The sequence below is a fragment of the Amborella trichopoda genome, chromosome 10 (assembly GCF_054954075.1).
Source record: "Amborella trichopoda isolate Santa Cruz 75 chromosome 10, AtrichopodaSantaCruz75HAP2 v2.0, whole genome shotgun sequence".
In the NCBI taxonomy this organism is placed as follows: domain Eukaryota; kingdom Viridiplantae; phylum Streptophyta; class Magnoliopsida; order Amborellales; family Amborellaceae; genus Amborella; species Amborella trichopoda.
The window spans coordinates 31,025,938-31,050,206 of NC_142345.1; the positions used below are offsets into that span (position 1 = coordinate 31,025,938).

Here is a 24,269-nt window from a genome sequence, read left to right on the forward strand (position 1 = left end):
ATAAGAGAACAGGTGGGAGCCTGCCCCTTACAGTGTGTGCTAGTGCGTGCTGAGTAGGAGGACGAGGGGGTTGTCTTCCATGTACTCAGGTTGGCGTAGTGGTGGTGTTGCCCTGAGCAGTGGGATGCACATGAACAACGTGTGCAGGACCTGGCCTTAGGAGGTATGATCTTGAATGCTGACGCGAAGTAACATAAGGGTTGCCCCAAGGTGTGGCTCGAGTGGATGACCCACGAGCCTTATAGTGTGTGTAAGACGTGGAGGCCCTAGGGTCTTTGCCTCGATGGGTCGAGCCTCTAGGGATAGAGACTCGTGGTGGTGCAAGAATGTGGGGGTAGCCTTGCGGCGACCCATAGAAGCAATGATAACTTATTTGCATTTTGCAGAAAGGGACTGGGCAGCCTTTTGGCATACCTGGGCAATATGATTGACAAGTGACTTGCCGGTGGCAGGGTGTGTGATGTGTGCGGCAACAGAAGTGCTGATGATGCAAGGGACCTTGACAGAAGTTTCAACCAAAGCTAGGAGACGGGGAGTTAGGGACCTTTAAGTCCCTCCTCACACTAATCCAGGTTAAGACCTGGGAGCTAAACCCGAGGTCTTTGCTCAAAAGGAGGGTTGGGAACGAAGTTCGAGGAACTTGTTCCCTAGGGATACTCGCGAATGCGGGGATAAGAAAATCCCTGATTCGGATGAAAGGGTTACAGAACTCGGAAGCCATAAGTGCAGATACAGAAAATAAAAGGAGAAACTTAGCCAAACAAGTACGATCCGACTAAGGGGTAGTAAGTCCCCAATAGAGTCGCCAAGCTAGTTAGGTGCCTCGATCTCACCCTCCAGATCTGGATGATCTGGTGGCACATGTCTCGGGTTCCAGAAGAACCCGAGACTTGAGATTTGCTCTCTCGGGAACCTTACTCAGGAGCAAAGGCAGGTGGACCAACCGATGAGAGAAGAATTTAAGGTAGGTACGAGACTTACTTGGGCTGGCTCACGTGGGCACCCTCTTAGATCACGAAGAAAGCCCCCCATTCGTAAAACTGGTTCGAAATTGCCTCCCTCGACCTGTATTCTCATGTTTCTACAATCACACATATATGACTAATGTTACAAGACAAGTGGGTCAAGGGACCCCACCTTCCCTTTGGGAAACGTACACGGGCGTGCACATTCAAAAAGAGGAAATGGAGAATGAGAGAAGAAATATTGGGGTTAGAAGAAATTAACCAGATGGTGAGACCAACACAATGACTAAACTAGTACGTAATTGACCCGGAATGGCAGTAAAACGGGTTTGGTAACTCAGATCCGCTCAACAGAGTTACTACTAGACGACAGTACCAATACTAACCAGCTAGACACAATGACTAGTTTGTCATGGCGATAAGCGGGCACAATAACTCTAACTGGCACAACGACATTACGGCTAAACGACAGGACTGCCGTGGATGGCTAGTCTTGACCTCTCTTGGTCAAACTGAAAGGGTAAGAGAAAAAAAGAAGAGGATTAGGAAGATCAAGAGCAGAGAAGAAGAAGAAAAAAAGAAGAGGAAAGATATGAAGAAGAGAGTAAGAGAGAAAACAATGAGAGAAGAAGAAGAGAGAGAAGGGAAGGAAGGGAGAAGGAGGACACAAACGACAATGAGATTAGGAGAGATAAAGCTCAAACAGCAATGGCTTTCACCGACTATGACGTGAGGTAGAAAAATGAGGAAGAAACACAGGCGGCAACAGGTTTCTGCTGCCCGTGACTTGAGAAAGAAGTAGATGAAACTCAAGTAGCGATGGTCCTCTAGCGGCTATGACAGAAGAGAGAGAGAAGGAACACATGCGGTAATAGGCTTGCGCTGGCTGTGTCAGAAGAAATAGGAGAGGGAAAGAACACATGCAGCGATAGATTTACGTCACCTGTGATAGAAGAACAATGATGGAAAACTCAGGCGGCACTAGGTTTGTGTCGGATGTGACAGAAGAGAAGAAAAAGAGAGAAAACATAGACGACGATAAGCTTGTACCGTATGTGACAGGAAAGAGAAAGAGAGAGAAAATACAAGTGGCGATAGGCTCACGCCGTATGTGAAATAAGAGAGAAAGAGCGAGAAAACATAGGCGGCGATAGGCTCGCACCGTCTGTGAAAGAAGAGAGAAGAGAGAATTTTGACAAAGGCCCAGCGCGTCACTTGGCCTAAGCCCTGGCTTACTGCTCATGTCTCATGTGTACGAAGGCATCACGCCAAATGATAGGTCCGCCATGCGTGAATGGAGAAAGAAAGAGGAACAGGAAGAGAGAAATATGATAGACTAGAGGAGGAAGAGAGAGAAATAGATAAAGATAAAAATAGGAAACGGGAAAGGGAGAGACGAGAGAGAAAAGAGGAGAGATAAAGTGAGATAGATATGAGGGAGAAAAGAGGAGAGAGAAAAGAGAGAAAAGAGAAAGAGAGAGATAGAAGTGGGAGAGAAAAAGAGGACAGAGAAGTTACCTTATCGAGGGGTACCGGCCCTTTTCTTCTCTCTCCTCTCTCTCTCTCTCTGTCTCCAAGACGCAGCCACGAGTTTAAGCAAGAATTGAAATCTTTATTAAATGATTGAAGAATGAACCCTAGGTTTTTTTACAATTAGGCTTTGTATGTTTATATAGAATTGGGCCTAAACATGGGTGGATGCCCAAAAACTACCTACAATTGAAGATAATTACAATTTAATTGAATTAAAGGAAATTCTAAAAATGGGTACAAAAGGATTGTTTTACCCCTGACTTACAATGCATAGAATTCCAGAACAATCCCTGCTGCTGCCCGAGAACTTGCGTGATCTTCCATGACTAATCCGGGGTTGCTCTGATGCCCGTTTGATCGAAAAACAATTGTTTTTTTATGGGGCTCGACATGACGATCGATTTGATACCAACTTCGAGCCATGAATCATGTTTTTAAGCCATGATCATGAGACTTGAATTTTGGATGAATCTTAAAAACTTTGGATCGATAGTGTGCTTGTTTCTGGATATTTTTATTCGATATCTTCGCTGAGTCACACTAAATATGCCTTCACGATCACGTTGCAATAAATACAGCTCGATTTCGTGTCCAGATGAAGATTTTGTCGTCTTGAGTTTTTGACCGGAATCTTGAAATTCGACGGCCATAATTTACAGCAAATTTGTCGCCTTTGTGTGTGAAATCCAACCGTTCATCATGTACAGGGTTTGGACCAATGACAGTCCTGGACCTTACGCACACGATATAATTGCCTTCGCATCGATCCGATGCGTAAGCGCCATGATTTGGCCGCTTGAGCAAGTCGTGTCGCTGCTGAATTTTCTACAACTTCTTCACGGATCAGCAACTTCTTTCTATCTTTTCTCTTTGCTCAGGCATCGTCATGGGGCGTACCATATATCAAAACACTCGTCTTGATGAGACGAACATGCTCACAAAATTTGAGCGTGATCCGACTTGGAATGAATGAGATATAGGCTCCAAAATTCACTACCCATGACTATGAAAACAACCATCTTTTATGGTTTTTTGGTGCGGGGTGGCCACACGGGATAGCGTGCAGCCTACGCCGTTTTGAGATTTTACCTATAACTTTGTCCTTAAGTGCCCGATTAAACCGCAACTTGACCCTTAAAGGTTTTTGACCATACCGGATCCAATGGCAGTAGTCTCACAACTGTTTGATGCACTGAAAATATAGTTTTAATTATGGGGTCCATTTCACGTTGCTAGAGTCCAATTTTGCCGAAATTGTTTATTTGTGTTCACTGCCTTAGATATATTGGATTGCGACGAAACTTGATGGGTGGCCTTTTGAGGAGCTTATGAAGATCTTGACAAATTATGGATCCATTTTGAGACTGCCGAAATTTCCACTGTATGTTGAGGCTTGACCTGTTTCCTCTTTATTCCGCATCGGGGACCAAGGTGCTGAAAAATGTGTTCAAACAGCTTTTGTTAGAAAAAAAAAGTATTAAGCGTCTAGAATTAGAGGAGGTGCATCTTTTGTTCGAGTAGATGGTATCTGTGAGATGTGATTTTTCGTAGATTTAGTTTTTATTTATTTCAATATCTATTTTTATGATGTAACACTTTTTATTTTGGTAATGCAATATTCTTTTAATAATATTATTAATTATATTTTATACACAAGTATTTAAGTCAAAATGTCATATATTCAAGCTAGTGGAAGCATTGATAACAATATCATGTCCACTCAATCTTTTGTTAGAAAAAGAAAACATGCCCACTCAATCTTTTGTTAGAAAAAAAAATAGTATTAAGTGTCTAGAATGATTTTACTGAGATTAATAGGGTTGATGGAAAACATAGCTAATGTAATCACTGCAGGTTTTTACACATATGGGCTTAGAAGTGTACCTAGTCATTTATTAAAGTATTTAACTAATTATAAACCAAAAGTAGAAAAACATCTATTGCATGTATAAATCTCAAATCCCAAAATATTTAAATTTGGTTAAGAAAGGATCAATATGCACTTGTAGAAATAATAGTGATGCATGAATATCCCTTTAGCATGGTTGACAATTCTTATTTTTTTATAGCCTTTCTAGCTACTTTAAACCCACAATTTATACTACTCACGATGAACATGATAAAGTAGATATATTATCACTTTAAATAGAATCGAATTTGTTTAACTTTTGATTTATGAAGTTCCATTCAAACAGTTTGTTATATGAACTTGACTGCTAATTTTGTGGTTTCTAAGTGGAAATTACAAAAATAAATTTGAAATGTTCTCATGTGCCGATTCCTCACAGTGGATTACATAGAGCTGATATTATTTCAATATTCTTGATAGAATAGAATGTTAAAAAATAAAGTTTTCACTATAACTTTCAGCAGATGATATGACAGTAGAGTCCCGTAAGAGTCAATTATGTGGAAAACTTATTCTCTATTTGAATGGCCAACTCTTCTATATATGACATTGCTATCATATCTTAAATTCAAGATGGCTTGAAAGAGATTGTTGAAAGCCTTACGAGGGTCAAGGAGAGCACTATGTATGTTAAGGGCTCAATTTATTATAAACAAAAGTTTTTGGGGCTTGCAAACAAATGAAAGTTAGTAGCTTGAAAGGTCTCTGTCTTGATATCTCAATTAGATAAAAATCAACATTTATCCCACTTGAAAGGGTTAAGAATTCAAACAAGTCTTCTCTCATTTTCGATATCGATATTCTAGTTATAAGGATGCAGACATAATATTGAAATAATATGCAAAATTTTAAGGGCGTGTTTGTTTGGCTAAAATATTTATTTCAAAAATAAAATTTTCCAATTTGGTAAAAATTCCGCATTTGACGCACAATAACTTTTATTTCTTTATAAAATATATATTCCAACAAAGTTTCCATTTCTTTGTTAAAATATGAAAGTTTAAGTTGTTAAGGAGGGTTGAAACTTAATATTTCATAATATTTTTGTCACTATTCACTACTAACTATTTACAACATAATATATTATATAGGAAAAAGTTTATATAAGGTTGCAACCTTAAAATATAGAATTAAAGATGCACCTAAAAAATCTATCGAAAAAGGTTGTTTTAACGTTGATAATCTCTAATTGATCATCTCGACATCGAGATGTATGTATATGAAAAAAAATGATTTTGAGTCACAAAAATAGTACTTATTGGAATACATTATCTAGACTGTCCATTTCAAGATTTTCATATGTTTATAGATCTATTGATTTAGTTTAATGTTTTATATTTAGATATAAAAATTATATTCAGATAATCCTAAGAAATTTTTACAGAAAAATTATATGTTTAAAGTTGCAACCATATAGAAACCACACCTTATTATATAATATTTATTTATATATTAAATAATATATTTGATAGATAAATTATATTTTAATAATATATAATATCAATAAATAAATAATAATTTATATAAATACTATAATATTTATATTATATAATATTCGCTAATATATATATAATATAAAAAAACCCCCCAAAAATATACTTTGTAGACACTCTACCCCTACCCTAAACTTTTCTCACTTATTTTTCTCATAAACCATCTTTTATAACTAATACCCCCAACTCAAAAAGTTACATATTTTTTTGACAAAAATACCCTCCCTTCACATAACAAATCATTTTCAGATCCTAATATAAGGAAATGCAGGATTGGTCAGTGTGGCGTACTTCAAAACGTCGGATTGCCCCTACAAACCGTAACTTCCAAATGCCGGACCGCCCATTCCAACAAAAAAATAATCGTCGGACCACCACCATGAAATACTGAACCGCCACCATGAAACGTTAGACCTCCCATTCCAGCAGAAAAAATCATCGGACCGCTTATTCAAAATGCCGGACCACCCTCTCTAACGAAAATAATTTGTTATGTGAGGGAGGGGTAGTGAACTTTTTGTGTAGGGGGTATTAGCTAGAAAACATAATTTTTTGGGGGGTAGTTGCTAGGAAAAGTTGCGTGGGGTGTAAAGTGGGTAAAAAGTATATCTTGGGGGGTTTTAGCAATTTTCCCTAATATAAATACATTTTAGTTCTATTAATATGATATAATATAATGTAATATAGTATAACAATAATATAATATAATGTAATATAGTATAAGATATTTAGATATTATATACAATATGGTGAATATATATCATATAGAATATATAATTTATATATCAAATATATTATTTAATATTTGAATAAAATATTATATAATGTATTATATTGTGAATAGTGATAAAACGTTATGAAAGATTAAGTTCCAACCCCTTAAAAACTGAAACTTTCATGTATTTTTATTAAAAAATAGAAACTTTATTGGAAGATATATTTTTATTAAAAATTATTGCACGTGGGAACTTTTATCAAATTAGAAATAACATCTTTTGCGAAACAAACAGGCAGGAAAGGTAAAGGGTAAGAAGTTAGGAAACCATTTTAGAAAAAGTTTATTTAGAGCCTAGGCTCTAAACAATCAATTAAGAGTCTACCTCATAAATTTCACTAGAAGAGGTTGTTTTGATGCTTAAATATTTTCAAATTGTTCATCTTGACATCAAGATGCATGGACATGAGAAAAAAATGGATTTCAAGTTTTAGAAATAGTGCATTTTGTAATGTATTTTTGGACAGTCATTTTTTAAGATTTTCAAGTTTTCATATCTGCTCGATCTATACTATTTTTTAAACTTTAAAATTTATAATTAAAGATGAAAATATATTTTAAAGCGCTCGCAAATATTTACCAATCACATTTCTCAACACTATTTGAAGGTGACTCTAATTTGATTGTGTGGGGCCTCGGCTCTATACAAACCGCACCCTTTTTTTTTTTTTTTTTTTGTGGGTAAGTGAAAAGGGCAAGCTAAAAAAAGAAAGAAAGTTACTAAACTTCGATTAGCTGATTCGTTAGACGTCGATATTACCTTTGCAAAATCTCTATGAAGCCCTGCTTGACGAATCGGAAAAAAAGCAGCACCACTCTCCTCTCTCTCGTATCGTTGTCGCAGTTGTTTTTGTGTAGCAGGAAGGGTGCGGAAGAGCTGATCAGAGCAGATATGTGAAGGAGGCCTGCCATTTTTGAAGGACATTTACGGGCCGGCTTTCTTTATTCTCTCATGGGGTAGGATTTTCTCTCTTTCTCTCAGTACACCTCCAGGATCGAGCCCCTTAATCCTCTAAATGGTTTCCCTTGGGTTTTCTTTCCCTATATTGTTTCTTAGCATTCTACAGCTAACATATTACGTATTGGTCTCTGGTTGATGATCATTATTATTTTTCTCATATCTTTAGGGTTTCTTGATTAAGTGGCAGAAAGTAGTTTTAGGGTTTTAGGAGGTGGAAGAAGAATTGGGTTGCAGAGAAATTGGTGGGATATAACGAAATGTCAAACCCTAGTGTCACGATCACTCTGGGGCGCAGTGGCCAGGTACTCTCTCTCTCTCTCTCTATTCATTCATTGTTAGTTTTCTCCAATTCTGGTGTATGTTGCTCAAATGATTTAGTGGAAAATGGAATGGTAAAGTAGGCTGCTCTCTCAAAAAAGAATCAAATGGAACAGTATGATAACCTGTATCTGATGACTGGTTTGTCCCTTTTTGGATTTACTTCTTGTATGATTCTGCAAGCATATACTCTCGCACTTAGCCCAGTCTTTTGACTAAATTCATGAATTTCATGCCCTCTGAATCTGCTGATTTTGATTGTTTCTTTTCATACCCTAGTAGTGTTTTTGTTGTAATGAACCAGCATTTTTATGGGCCCAAATCCGGTGATAGTTTATATGTTAGGATTTAGTTTTCTTTCCATAAGAGTCTCCTGTATATTTTTTATTACCATTAAGCAAATGAATTTGTTTCAAGGAAAGCATTACGCTGGTCCCAGACAAAAACATCGCTCACCCCACCTCCCCCCCCCCTGGTGGTGTCTCATGTATATGAAATTGTGGTTGTCCTGAGGGCACAGGATGTACTTAGCTTCCCCTAGTGCTAATTGGGAGCCCTTTGCTTGTATTCCTTGTTTTTGGGGAAGCTGAAGACTGTAAAAGCATTTGGGATTTGTATACTTGCTCTGCCGAAGTTAAATGCTATTTCGAGCTAAAAGCATTTCCAGTGTTTTGGTAAGAGAGGAAAGTACACTATTAACTTTGAGTTTCCTTTCTTTCCGATGGTGAAGATTCTTTGACTGATTCGAGCTATAAGGTTTTAAGTATGACAATGGCACTGGTCGTGTTCTTCTTTATTGTTTGGTACATATTAAATTGAAAAATGAGTCGAGGTAACCCGTTGTTGTGCTCCTTGTTATGGAACATTGGATTGTACTGTTGAACCTGAGATTTGTATTCCGAATTATTTCCTTGGAGCTTTTAGCGTTCATAACTGTCTGTCAATCCTTATGGGAATTCACATCCTTTCCATAATTTATTGCCATGTGGTTAGGAAAAATTTGGCTCAAATTCTGTTATAATTTGATTTGATCATCATCTATCACATTGATTTATTTTTTAATACAAAGTTAACAATCTCAAAAAATTTATTTCCTTGTATTAAATAAGTATTTGGTGCAATTGGGGAACTGGTTGCTGCATTGCACATAGAGTTTAAACAATTTCAAAGGGTTCGCAGGTTCATACTTATTTAGCATCAGTAGTGGGATATTCTCTTAGTGGATTTGGTCGCACATTCTCTTTTTTCATTATGACCTTTGCAGGTTGTGAAGAGAGCAGCGCCTTTATCAGATGGGATGCATCTTGATCGCACTCCTTCAGTGGGTAGCAAACGGCCCATGAGAGAGAGGTTGGGGAGCAATGTAGAGAATCCTCAATTTTATGGCAGCTGGACCAGTATCAAAAGGTTGCTTTTATTCTTAGACACGAGCTTTTCTTTTAACTATTAAAGGAATAAAAGATAAAATCTTTCCATATGTTTGTTAGTGTTTTTATTAAATTAGGCACCTTTTCCTCTTTTGGTTGTACTAGTTGGAAACCATGATATATGTCTTTATATTTCCTGTTATTTTCAAGGACTTTTGAGTTAGTTCTTGCCTTTCTTATTCCGTAATTTTTCTTTTTGAAATATTGGTTTTGAGTCTTCGATGTTGCTTTTTGGGATAGAACCTCAATCTGACAGCGGTTCCAGACCTTAGAGTTTCTTAAGCAGTGTTATTGCACCTGAATTGCGATACTTTTGTTGATGGAAAAGAAGAACCTAATATTGAGACGATGTTGAGAAGAAAACATGATAAAAATACCCATTTTGTATGTGCATGTGGGACCTATGTAATGATGTGGGAAACAAATGTTTATGTTTGTTTGTAGGTGGATTGTACAAAACAGTGACCTTTATAGTACTACTAAAATTCAAGGGTTTTTTGGCAATAAATGTGGAGGAGAAGTAACCTGTTAATGATAAGAGCCTTTCTTGCTTGTTGCTCCTCAGATGTTTTCTCTAGTATGGTATCCCTTTCGATGTGGAAACTGTGGAATATCAGAGTGAAACTATTGGTCAGCATCAATCATCTTGACAAAAGAATACTACAATTTCACTTGTAGTGAGAGGCAGTCAGGCGGGTTGATGGGATTGTGATCTATATCCGAATGTTAGTTATCTGCACAGCATATTCCTGTTGTGCAATTTTGGGAGTCTGTTGCATGGGTTGCTGGTTTTTATTTCCTTTCTTGTTTTAGTCCTCTTACTATCATATCTGGATTTGAGCTCAATTCCTAATGAAGGTCTAAATTGTTTATTTAAGTGGGATTCTGAAGGTTTTTGGTCCTCTTTTCTCTCTAGGAAGTTATTGCTCTCATCAATCAATGGCCTAGAAAGAAAGACTTTAATTGCTTTTTTTTTTATGCGTTAAACCTAAAATATTTGAGTTAACTGCAACACATTTTGGTACAATTCAATCTTTTTATTGACCCAATAATTTTATGTAATATGTTATGTGAGTATTTAAAATGGCCATTATTCTTTCGGTCGTAATTCGGAGCATCGGCAAAGCTATATAGGCTTTGGTGTTTGAATACAGTTTACGGGAAATAGTCTATTCCCGTGAACTTCTCTGGGGGCTTTGTCTGGTAAGTGAAATCCCACCATTGAATTTAGTTGTTATTTCTCGTAGTTGGTCTGCTAGGTTCAACAGCTTTGTTGCTTAAAGTGTCATTTCCTAGTATGTTCTAAGCGATTCAAGTATACAGAACAGCGCTGTTTATTGATTTTGTCACCTACAATTTCATGTTGAAAAAGTGCCTTCGTTCTTTTTCAATTGCAGTAATACTGATATATGCACATGTGTTGGCTTATCTAATCAAAGGCATGCGAATATCTGAGCTCAATAAGCAGTGTGCCTTCCATTCTCATGTTACAAATTTATGACTGATAGGAAATGTGATTTTTCATTTTTGCTATATGCTTGAATATTTCTTTTGAAAAGGTAACATAAATATTAATGTCATTAAAATTGTATACACATTCCCCACGAGGAGTGGTATGAAAGGGCTGCCCACATCTCGGGTGCTGTACATAAGTGGGGAAAGAGAAGAAGGAAAGAGAATAAACAAAATGTGGGTTAGTAGGTTCCCCTACAACAAAAAGGCAGAGGGGAACCGGTCAGAGAATATAGAGAAGAAAAGGTTGTGGTTGCATTTGATTGCTATGTGCTGGCTGAGATCCTCTGTGTGGCTCCCCTTCTTGTGAGCAGATCAGCTTTCCAGTTGGCTTTGCCCCAAATGTTCTGGAAGGAGACTATGAGGGCGATCATAAATGTGAGCAAGGTGCCATGAGTAGGGATCAAACTGGGAGGCCCAAGATATAATATTCCTTGAAACACGTGCCAGTACGAGTTTAGATCGCCACAGTGGGTTGAATCTCTTGTGGCTTTTGAGAGGGGCAATCGATTCGGCCATTGTTGTGTTGACATTGCCAATGAATCCTCAGAAGGATAGGTTCATATTATTAATGAAGTCTTTGAAGATTCCCCCAAAACCACTAGGGCCACGGCCAGGGTCACCTAGTGAGCAGCCATCCAAATTAAGTTTGATTATTCCAGTCTGGTGGTTGCCACTGGCTGGCTCTTGGGATACGTCTGGGTTTGTACAAGAGAGTATCGAGCGAGTTGAATTGAAGTCGGCTCTTGTAAAGGAATGCAGTCCCTTAAATTTTTTGGCAAATTTTTTTGTGATTTCCTTAATGTGGGTATCAATTGTGATTTCCTTAATGTGGGTATCAATTGTGATTTCCATAATGTGGGTGGTCTCCCATGTGGGACACACTTCTCTCATTGCCTTCGAAGACCTTCTGGTTTCTTTCATTCTATATGACCCAAATAGTGGTTAGGACAAAGGCCGTCCAAAAGAATTGGCCTGCGGTAGGGTTGGGGGTAGAAGATGCTTTCCTCATCATCGTCATCATCATCATTGTCATCATCATCATCATCATCATTGTCATCATCATCATCATTATGTCATCCCATCATTATCCCAACTATCTGGGGTTGGCTATAGAATCTTGTTTAACCATTCCACCCAATCAAGTGCCATACCCTGAATCAGACCATAAGTCACCATATCTTTTTCACTACTACGATCCATGTTTTTTGGGGGCCTTCCTTTTGTCCTTTTAGAGCTTTCCACTTGAACCAAATAACTCCTCCGAACCGGTGCTATTCGAGGTTGACGCTGCACATGACAAGACCACCTAAGTCTACTTTTCCTAACTTTATTGCTTATTGGAGTTTCACTTAAGTTCTTTTGAAATTTAGAATTATATCTTTCCTTGTCTTGCCACTTATCCATCTCAACATCCTCAACTTAGCTATACTCATTTTATGGATATGTTGTTTTTTGACCGCCCAACATTTCGTCCCATAGAGCATGGCTGGTCTTATAACCATCCTATAGAAAGATAAGATGGTATATGGTTAAATTTATTCTATTTATTAATAGTTTTAAGTATTGACTGTCAGTACTATCCCAGTTATTTTTGTTGTTGTTGTTGTTAGTTGTGACTATTACTATTATTATTATTTTTATTCTTATTATTAGGGAAATTTATCAAAATACCCATAAGAGATGCACCATTTAATATTATATGCATTTGCAGCTATTCCAACTCAAGGACATTTGTTTCTATGGGTATTTTGAAATTGAATCAAAAGATACGGTAAGGTGTTAAATTGTTCATCTCCCATGGGTAATTTGATAAATTTCCTTATTATTATTGTCGTCGTCGTTGTTGTTGTTATCATTATCATTTATCATTACCACTATCATTGTCTTTATTATTGTTGTTGTATTATTATTATTATTACTATTATTATTATTATTAATTTTATTATTATTGATGTTATTGTTATCGTTGCTGTTGTTATTGTTACTATTTTTATTATTTTTAATAGAACTATCAATGCTACCTTTTATGCTTCTCTAACTAGTAGAAGTCTCTTTGGACACTTGCTAGTTTCTTTGAAAATCTTTCAGTAATAAATAATAATCCTGAAGTTGAATTAAGGCCTTTCCTTATTTCCTTTGGCATGGTCCAAAGGTCTTCAATCATCTAAAAAATTTTTCACCTTTGTTAAACAGAAGTCAAACATGTTAAAACTTACGAGTTTCTAACTTTGAGCTGCCATTTCTAATAAAAGGCAGCTCTTAAACCATTGTGCTCTGAGAATGTTTAAATGTTCTTAACAAATAAAAAGATATTACCTAAAAAAATAATCCGTTTATAGTTTTTTATTTCTTGAATGTTAATTTTTTGCATTTTTCATCTTGTTATGCAGACGTCGGCAAGCAAACGATCGGCGGAGTGATGATGGACCATATATTTCCCGTATCCACAACAAATGACTATTAGAAATATTTTTTTGTAGTCTAACGGCTAATTTATCTTATGCTAAGATTGATGCCCTTTATGACTAAAAAGATGATCGGATTGCTCAAGATGACTTGCGGTTTAAATTGTTGCGCAAAAATTCATCTCGAAGGAAGTATTATAGTGACTCTGAAAATCAGAATGGAGATCTCCGTGAAAAACTCTCACGGTTTGCTCCATCTTCATCAGTTATAGATACACCCCACCGCATGCCTGGAACGAGGAATACACGAACTGCAAGGCGAATTCCTCCTACAAGAAGTGCTGATGACTTGCTCCAGTTGGACTCTTTGAGAAGATCTTACTCATCATGGACTCTTGATGGGTTAAAGCGCAGATCACCTGAGAGGCCATTAGGTGGAGCTTCCAGAGCCCTCTCCTCTCCAAGAAATATGCATGCATTGCATTCTGTTCAATCATCTAGATCTATCGATACTTCAAGACCCAGCTCTTTCCTGACAAAAGATTCTGTGCCTCTTGAATCTGCTAAATCAGTTGCTCGCCTTGCTCCTACTGCTAATGGAATTACGCAGAAGCCAGCTTATCCGGTACTTCCAGCTCTTTCTTGTTCTCGTTTTAGCAACAATGTTTGTTAACTACTAGGCTGGTAGTTCTTTTGCACTGACTGGTACTTCTTTTGTGTGATGGTCTTAAATTATAGTTTAGCATTGGTCTACTTGATAATTCTTTCAATACTACAAACTCACTATATGCTGATGTCAAAAGATTCATGCTCCTGTGGGAGCCTTTCCTACATTCAATCCCAACCCAATCTTGGAGTATTTTTAGGACTCTAAAGTTTGGGAATGTAACCTCTTCAACCTGGCGACTGACTTCAAAAAGAATAAAAAATAAAAAAATAAAATAAAATAAGGGTGAGGTTTTCATAAGGTTGCAACCTTAAACAATCCAACTTGGTAATGTTCGTCCCGATAGCAGGGATCTCCTACTGGCCTCGGGTGAGGTTTGCATAAGGTTGCAACCTTAAACAATCCAACTTGGTAATGTCCGCCCCGATAACAGGGACTTCCTATGGGCCTCTGGCAACATGGGTCAAAGGAGCCGCCCACACTCATCTTTTGGCAACTGTTTACAATCCAACTAGGTGGACATCCTTTGCGGATATTCAAGATTGGAGCCTTCCATATTTTGTTGACAATTTTAGGTTTTAAGTTTTGGTGAAAATGTATTTTATTTCTTCCTCTCTACCTCTCTTGTATTCTGAGCACCCATCTTGTGGGTTGCCAATTTTTACCACTTCAGTGGCAATGTAACTATAATTTATTTATACAAGTCAAATAGTTTCAAAAAAGATAAAAGGCGCACCTCCATGGTCCAAACTTTGTCATAAGATGCAATTTTGGTGTCAGAATTTTTAGGTTGGTCCGAGAATCTATTTTCATCTCTAATTATAAAATCTTAAACTAAAAAAATGGTTCAAATCAAGTAGATCCACAAAATGCATGAAAATGTTTACAATGGACGGTCCAGATAATGTGTTGCAAGATGTACTATTTTTGGGACCTAAAATTTTTTTTTTTTTTTTTTATATATATCTCGATGTTGAGATGATCAATTAGTTGGTTTTCCAATCTCAAAATAGCCTTTTCCGATAGATTTTTGAGGTGTACCTTAATTCTACAATTTAAGTTGTCCACCTTATATAAACTTTTCCTTAAAAATAAAGCTCATTCCTTAAGTGCCTGAAAGGAAACTAGCATCATTAAATTGAATATAGACTGTCCGGTTTTTGGACTGTCGGATCAAAGTGTTTAAGAAATAAAAAAAATCTGATTTTCTTATTTTATTTTATTTTTGCAAATAATCATTTGGAGATTCTTAGGTGGATCCCAAAATTTAATATAGAAACCTAGGGAGTAGTGTAAAGTATGCTTCTGCTTCTGCTTCTGCGGGAGCATTCTATGCATGCTCCATGGTGAATTGCTGATTAGTTTTCAGCATTTATGCATTTAGGTTCTGTTAGATGTGCATGGCTTGATAGGTTTCTTATATAGCTTTTTTTCTATTGGCTGTTTCACAACATCGATGTATGTCCAAAGGCGCCAGTCTTGAAATAGGGATTTCAGTTTAATTATTGGAGGATGGCAAGATGGCACATTTTTTTTTTTTATATATATATAAATATATATATATATATATATATATTTTTTTTTTTTGAAGTTCGTGTACTTTTAGTGCTCATTGGACTTTACTTGCTTGAGTTGAGATAATTAGTGTTCCAAGCTATTATATAACAATGAGGGCAAACAGAATTCAATCAATCTTGAAACTTTTTAAAATAAAGATCTGTCAAGTTTATTAGTGGGAAACTGTGGATTGGGGACTACAATGAGATATACTCTTGAGCCAATGCTCACTTATGAATCAAACTGTTGCTGTAGTCTATCGATGATTATGGTTTATCTCATTAATTGGATAATAACCTGCCCCAAATCCATATTGCAAACCTCAAATGTACTTATCTGTTGACCTTCCTTCTAAAAACCTAAGCAAACAGTGGATTTGGGTGCGTTTCCTAAAAAACAAAAATGGTGGATTTGGGTGATTGATCCTAAAATGACTTTCCTGCATTGTGTGATATGTTATTTGTGTTTTATGTGTTTTGTTGCCTATGGGTTTTATATGTATTTGTGTACATGTACATGTGCATGTGGAGTGCTAGAGGGCTGGGTGTGTGTGCATGCATGCACGCAACCAGATGCAGAGAGTGTGTTGGTTCTTTTTAGAAGGAGAAGCAACCTTGTTATTTATTCTCTGTTTTTGAATGGAACTGAGGAACTTCGTAGTAACTATGTCTACAAAACTGTATGCACATTGCACAAAAAATCTAGATGCTAGGATGATTAGTTTTTTTTTGCCAAGTTGGGAACGATTGTTTGGGAATGATATAAGACTTCAATTCCTCTGGGTCCTGCCACTTAACTTGTAATTAATGAGTGCGTACAGGCCACTTAAGAATCGTGAAGCAAGGATATGCTCATGGCTGTTTTCACAGGCTGGATTTTTGAGGTACTTCAGTAGGCTAGTTTGTTGTTGTTCTGGGGTCTATAAGCTCCCACCTTCATGCATTGGAACTCTTGAGCTGACTAACGTCTATTGTGTAATCCTTGTGCTTCGAGTGTGATTAAGCTAGAGATATTTAAAGGAAAAATTGGCCACATCAAGCTGCATTTGGTATTTTTGGTAATAAACTGTATATTCATTGTTTGCTTATAAAAGAAAGTGTTGTTATATCCTGACAGATTTTTCCACAATGATGTTTTGCGGTTATTGGAATCAACTACGAAGACATCGAAATCAAATAGTTATTTGTCCCAATAAAATCTCTGTGGCTGATCTGTGCTAGTCAGATGTGGCTAGATCGAGAGTGGTTCCTCTTTCACATGTTTTTTTTTTGATGCTGTTAACTGTTTCTCTTGCACATGTTGACTGGAATAGAATGCTATATACTTATTCAAGAACAGAACTTATCCATCACATATGGGTGTCGGCCTGGATTTTCTTTGTTTTGCTTTTGTTTTTTGTTTTGGTGGTGGTGTCTATCAAACTGGGGTTGGCTGATTCCTGCCTGCATATTAGTGATGACAAAAATATGGAAAACCCATAATCACTAAAAGATTCGGAGACTAGAGTCCTCTTTAATTTGTTAATCTGGCAAGCATCTATTTTCAACTGATGGGTGATAAAACTAAGGCCATGGTGGCAACTATGAAAAGTTGAAGTTAGTTCAACAATTTGCCAATTATTCATTATATTTTCCTTGCATTTAGTGATGTATGGGATTCTTATCCTTACTGTAGAAATGTCGCAGATAATGTTTCTCTTTGACAAACACCTTTTGGACATGATACCTGGTTCCTATGTAATTTCATGTTTTACAAAATATAGGAACCAGATGAGTTCCGCTCAGACACCCAACATCTATGAATATGGCCTGTATGATTAACTACTATGGATTTGAAGAGAAATTTAAGTGTCATTGCGATGAAAGTAGCATCACATGAAAAGGTTTTGGGTAAAACTTGAGTTGTGATCAGTTGTATGATTCAAGAATCAGTGGTATTTGATGCTTTAAAGAAATAGACAACCACTACAACCTTTTCCATATTGTATGAAATGGCCCAAGGTTACCATGGTCATTGGAGAAATCAATATTGGCCCCATTTTAACAGCTATTGGATCCCCAAAATTTGTCATCAGGATTTGAACAATGTGCTCAATTGGGAAATCTATTTCCTATAATCAATTCCAGATTCCAGAAAGATACCCCAGAACTGGGATTTAATCTGACGCAAGAAGTGAAGTGTCTAACATGCCAACCTGGGAAGGATCCTTTCATAAGAAGCTTGATTACCAGTAAAATGGGTGAATATGTCACAATTATAATTGAGTCTTTCTTTCTTTCTCTCTCTTTTATGAATTTAAAGTCCAGAGGTTGTGATCATTGACTTCATGCCATCTGTATATCAGAATCAGCCACGGATAGCTGTCTTCTTATGAAATGTATCTCTTTAATATGTATCTGTGATCTCTGAGGCATTAATGTGCATTACATGACCCCTTAGCTAGATAATAGTGATGGTTTTGAAAAACTTAAAATAACAAATAGAAAGGGAGATTTCCTTTCAGTGTCCGATATTCTTCATGAAATATTCTTGGTATATATGTCATTCCCTTTTCTAAGTATATAATTTTTCTTCATGAATGCTCATTATAGCCAGTCCTCCATCTTAACCGTTGTCTCCTTAATGCAGGCTGAGGAATACACTGTTGCAAGCTTGTTGCATGCGCTAGGTCTGGGCAAATATGCCATCCTTTTTCAGGCAGAAGAGGTAATTTACATACACGTGCCTGGGTTTGTGAGAGCGTGTCTCTTTAGATTTACCTCGAGAAGCTAGGAACTTTAAATTAATGAGTTTGTTGTTTCCGAAATTTTCTGAGCATGGTTACATGAATAAAGTGGTTTATAGCATTTGAATCAGTTTGTTACGTCTAAAATTTTCTGATCATGGTTCTATGAATAAAGCTGTTCATAGTTTTAAATCAGAGATGCTAGTGCATTTTAGCTTCTTCCAATACTTTGCTTTCTGGGAGGATGCACATTTCTGTAGGGACTGAAGTCTGGATTCTTGTACGTCATTTCTCTCTTTTTTGATGTGCTGCACTTGTGATAGATGATTAGGGAGTCAATTTATGCATGCAAAATAATTATACTTTTTTAATGTGTTGATAACTGTCCTCAATCTGCATGTCTGGCATTTCCTATAGGCAGGGTCACTTGGCTTTGTTTTCAGTGCTTTCATGATGTTCTTTTTAATATAACCAATCAATTTCAAAAGGCACATATCGGCAATGATGTCATTTTCTTGGAAAAGATGTTTTGCTTGCACTCCCTATAAGCCGAATTTGTGCAGGCAACTTATTGGCTCATCTGGATGGGACCTACTTCTTGGGATCTACATGTGATACATGATTATTTCCATTTGTTGACTTCTTCAGGTGGACATGACTGCTTTGAAGCAGATGGGAGACACTGACCTCAAAGAGTTGGGGATACCAATGGTATTATTGGCTCCTAGGATTTCTGTTACTTCAAATGATTATCTACCCCACATCTGCTTGCTTATAAGACTACACAGTTTATCGTTCATTACCAGACAATAAATGTCTCATATATAGTTGATAAACAAAAACTACACAGGTTTACAGTTATTTCACATGACCAGAACTATCATTGTCGATTTCACATGAACTGCACTCTTAAATTTGCAAGTAGTCTTTCTTTGTAAAGAACAACTCAAATATTTATTCTTTATTGTTTCCTACTTCGATGCATGCTTAGAGATTACAACATCCAGATTTCAAATTCTAAGTAAACATGAGTTCTGCTTTTGCTAAAATACTTGGGAACCTTGGAACACATTTATGCTATATATGAAGTGAAAAATATAAATTTTTGATATGGATGAAATCAAGTTTTACGCCAGTCAAGCACTGATTTGTATAGACTTAATAATTTGATGTCATGGCCATTTCTTATTTTAAATATGTTGTTTACAAAATATGTCAATCATTGGAGAGAAAGTATAGATCGAATTGCTCTTGATGCAAATATGCAAATAAATATAGGCATGTGTGCAAAAAGGTAATTTTCTTTGTAAGTAAATATGCTAATTGCCAAAAGAGGGTAAATATGGTGAGGTGATACATTAAAGAAGAGGGAGAAGGGAGGAGTGAGATAACGATTTTGGAATGAAGAGATTAGAGAGCTAGTGCTGAAAAATGTGGGGCCAACGAGAGGCAAATACTCTATGGCTGGGGAATCTCTTCGCATGACATGGAGCATGTGTCAAAGACATCTCCCTGTCCCTAAGATGCTTAATCTCCTTCAGTATATCTGCTGGCTTCTATGGTTAGCCTCTGGCCTACGGCCTACTTGATATGTCAGATTGTCATCTTCTGCCATTGGTGGACTGTCGATAAGAACTGAACATGATTTTTTGAGATCCTGCCTAAGGTGTCTTACACACCCTTGTGGGGCACATGAAATGGAGTCCCAAATGGTTTCTGTGCTGCTCCTCAAGGTATTCCTGAGACCCCAAGAGTCACAGGTCGTGGACTCCCAAAAGAGCTGCCTTCAAAGCTACAATGTCAGGTACCCGTGTGGGGAGGGGACCAAGAGCCACTTAAATACATTTAGAGGGCACATCCCCATTAGAACATGGCTTCATCTGGTGTTGAACAGACATGGTATCAGCAGCACGTAAAGGAGGTTGTTGCTTTTGTCAGGTCCAATGATTCTTGAACAAGTTGATGATGTAGATGAAGCAAAGGGCATGTTTGGTACGTGTGAAAATACTTCCGTGAAAGTATTTTCAAATGAAAGAACTCCCCCACATGAATAGGTGTGGGAGTTTTTTCACACCAATTGGCTGCTAATTGGGCTGAAAAAAATGCACTGGAACAAATTGGTGTGAAAAAACTCCCATATCTAATCACATGGGAGAGTTCTTTCGTGTGAAAATACTTTCACAGAAGTATTTTCACCCGTACCAAACGTGCCCCAAGAGAATGAAAGATGCAGAAAAAAGTGATCTGCCTCAGCAATGAACAAGTAAATGTTGGGAGTTGGAGCCCTAGGTGTTTACTGGTCTCTGATTGGCATCTTGTTAAGTGAAATTAGCCATTTGAAGACTTACACTCTTGTTGGACCTGAGGAAACCCATGATAGAGAAAATCTGGGCATTCAGTCTTGCTACTTTCTTGCTACTGCCCTGAAGAGTTTTGGAAAAGGATTTGATAAAGAACCTACCGAACTATTGTAACCCTAGACAAGCCCGCTTTAAACAACAGGAGAATGAGCATAACTTGATAAAGAACCTACTGACTCTCTTGTCACCCAGGACAATTTATTTACATTCCTGGGGAAATGAACGCAGGGTCACAAATTCAAGACACCGTAAACGATGTTAACAATCCTTAAACTCATTGTCAGGGTTATCAAATGCGAGATATGACTTGATGTGCCAGGGAGTCTAATGTGCTATGTGCCTCGATGCAAACACAATGCAGGCTCATCACTTCCAAAGCAGTTACTAAATTTTAAAAAATAAATTTAAAAGTTACCAAAAGAAATTTTTATAGTACTCTCTCCTGCCTCTACCTTTTTGAACACTGGATAGGATTGCTTTGTATTTGCTCTCATATGATGTCTCATAGCATATAGCATACTCCATCATTTATATCTTCATTTGAGTCAGAGCTACATGCAGCCTAGGTGATACAATCGCAGGTCTTGAAAGTGAAAGCTATTGATTGGAAGTGCAGGGAATGGATATTACTTTCATAAGTTTCAAGTGAAAATCCTACATGTTCTCCTTGCTTTTATAACCGAACTCATTCATGACTTTGTTGTTCATTGTATGTTGAGCGTCGAAGCTCTTATTTGTGTAAGGTTCTAATCTTAAAAGTTAAAACAGCACATAGCATTGGTTTCAAAAAGTAGGTAGATTTCCTGGTTGAATCTCTTTTTTAGCTTGCGTATTCATGCCTCCTTGAAAGCAAAGCTTGCTCGGAACTCGTGTCAATCAATCTCTGATAAATTGATTTAATGCATTCTATTGCATTTGAGGTGTCCTTGCTCATTTCAAATCATACCTAAACTTAACAGTCTATGTGATTGCCTGGTGATATAGTTGCTCGTGTGAACACGCATTTTCCTGGAAGCTTCTTCTCTAACTTTTCTTAAGGGATGTATGATTCTGATCTACTGGTCTTACATGGATATCTAAGGATAAACACCATGTTAGAAAGTGGCAATGTCATTGCCTGTGTCCTGAGTTTGCCAGGATTATCCAAGTCATGCTTGAAAAGTTTGTAACCTTTTGATTTCCATTGATAGAAGCTTGAAAACTTTATAACCTTCTTCTCTAACTTTGTTGGGATTTTCCAAGTTATAAGCTTCTTCTCTAAATTTTCTTAGGGGAAGTATGATTCTGATTTTCTAGTCGGACTTGGATATCTATTGGAGGATAATACAAGGTTAGAAAGTGGCAACTGTCCTTATTTTATTGGGATTCTCCAATTCCTGAGCTTGGATTTGCTTGAAAACTAGCCTTATCATGATATTTCTTTATGTGATGGGCATCTAATCTAACCTAAAGGAGACTCTCTAAAGATCTTGGGGTGCATTTCTTTTGCAATGATTACACCTGCCAATCATTTATGGCTGACCTATTGGTATATTTGAGGTCATTTCGTGTTTAGTCTTGTCAAACTACATGAACTGAAAATCTATTTGTATCCCTAACTCAAGAGAACTTATGGTAAGCCTCCTGCGGTTGAAATTTTGAAATAGGGTTTGGAATTATGTGGCAAGGGATATTTCAGATGTCCTTTTCATAGTTGATGTTTAACATGGTTTGCCTCTCTATAAAAATCCTAACTGCAATAGTATTGTTTATGAATATTGCTGAATCCCCATTGATTTAATTTATTCAGTGTCCGACAGCAAATTGTAAATTACCATGATTTCTACCCACAATTAGTACCACACTGTAAATTTGGAATTTGCGAACTGGAGAACGATTAAGAGGAGCACTCTAAGTTACTACTGGAATGCGGTAAATTAATCGGTGTTTGCAAAATGAAATATGTTCTTATACAAAAACTAATAGACTGCTGGAAGTTGGGAAGCAAACGAACCTTTCTTGAACGCTGATTGTGAGCTTTGTTAGTATGTTCCTTCAATTCACTCTAGCACTTCCTGCTTCGTTGGCAACTTGAAAGAAAGTGCTACCTTTGAATAGTTGGGATGAAAAAATAAAATGTTTTAGTAGTACTTAAGAATTTAGAGGCATTATTGATGTATTCTTAAGGAATGATTTGTTCCAATGATTTGAGTCATTTGATCTTCAGTTCAGCATGTTGGCATCTTGGCTGACCGGAGCCACACAATATGTTGCCTCAAAATCAGGCAAGTTTGTATTGACTCCCAAGTTTTGAACCATTACTTCTAGGAATCCAAAAGCTTTGAACCATTACTTTTAGGAATCCAATAGCTTTCCATGGATGTCAATATAGTCGACATTCTCCAAAAATAAAAAAATCCATGAGCTCTCCATGGGTGTCGATAATGTGTTCTTACATGGGCTGGACTACCATTTGGTTGGGTTAAAGTAATGCCAACCCAGTTCACAGCTAAATCAATAAAATTTCCTTACTACCTAGTATACTTTAGGAATTTAAAAGACAACTGCTACATACAATCTATCTGAAGGTCTAAATCAATCCAACTTATTGGGAAAAGAAAATCTAGATGCATTTGGGGTTGCTTTCTTACAAAATATCTGAATTGTTCTTCATAGGCTTCGTGTTTGTCCTCTGCTTTCTGCTTGTTGGAAATCGATGTGATAACGATTTACTAAATCACTGAGATGTTAGCATTGTTCTTACATGTACTGAAGCATTGGTTTTCTGATCTTGTAAGAATTCTTAAACTAATACAATGTTGCTATCTTTACTCTTAAAATGACTTATTTGGGACTTACACTATGCTTACGTTGCTTTTAGGGCCCTAGGAAGAAGATCCTTCTTGCGCTCTTGCCGCGTTCCAAGCCTCGATAGATATTTACTCTTGTTTATACTGGGAAAGAAAGTTTTTGTTTATGATTTTACTTTCTGTATCTTAATATTTGATTTGGGTTTAAAGAATATTTCACTTCACGTGTTCTTAGAAACAGAAAAGAATGCACATATGTTCTCGCAGCCATGATCTTACTTCATTCAGTTTACAGGTAGAGTGGTTTAAAAATCTTCAAGGAAATTGCATATGGCGTAACAAGGACCCAACCAATCATTAAATGACTCAAGGTGCTACATAATATCAAGCGTTCTGTTTTATGTGTCGTTGGTGTTTCATTTCTTGATACATAGCTACTCTAGACGTCAGCATGTCCTTAATGGTAGTTATGCACACAAATTTCTTGTATGTCAAAATTTTCGATTTATTTTTTCTGCCAGCGATTAGATGGCTACCTGTCTTCTATTCTTACCACCTTTTATACGTTCTGCCATTTTTGTTTTGGGAAATCTTTTTATGCTTCATCTACAGCATAGAAGTTCTATACTCCCTTTTATCCAACCTTCTATTCGAAGTTGTATCTTTCTTTTTATCCAACCCTCCATTCTGAATGGAGGGTTAAGATTGCCCCAATCACAATGTCACGTCTCTGCACTATTTTATTTTTAATTTTTTTCTATAAATTATTTTGACACCAAATTTTGGACGTCCATTCTTTTATTAAACTTGCATTAACGAAAAATATAGAAAAAATATTTTTGATAGAATAAAATAATCAAAATACCTTTG

The 24,269-nt window shown here is 36.8% G+C and overlaps 1 protein-coding gene across 6 annotated transcripts; it reads left to right on the plus strand.

The window, feature by feature from the left end:
- Positions 1-7,461: 7,461 nt before the first annotated feature.
- Positions 7,462-23,940, plus strand: LOC148780144 (uncharacterized). 6 transcript variants are annotated; one of them, XM_088849546.1, is made up of 8 exons: positions 7,462-7,632; positions 7,803-7,938; positions 9,219-9,361; positions 13,287-13,336; positions 13,430-13,926; positions 18,154-18,231; positions 18,899-18,961; positions 23,695-23,940. In XM_088849546.1, the coding sequence occupies exons 2-8, from the start codon at positions 7,894-7,896 to the stop codon at positions 23,758-23,760; spliced, it is 942 nt and encodes a 313-aa protein (XP_088705672.1). In that variant the 5' UTR covers positions 7,462-7,632; positions 7,803-7,893; the 3' UTR covers positions 23,761-23,940. The 6 variants fall into 6 exon arrangements, with proteins under 6 accessions (XP_088705672.1, XP_088705673.1, XP_088705674.1 ...); XM_088849547.1 differs by having other exon boundaries at positions 7,818-7,938; XM_088849548.1 differs by having other exon boundaries at positions 7,824-7,938.
- The last annotated feature ends 329 nt before the right edge of the window (positions 23,941-24,269 follow it).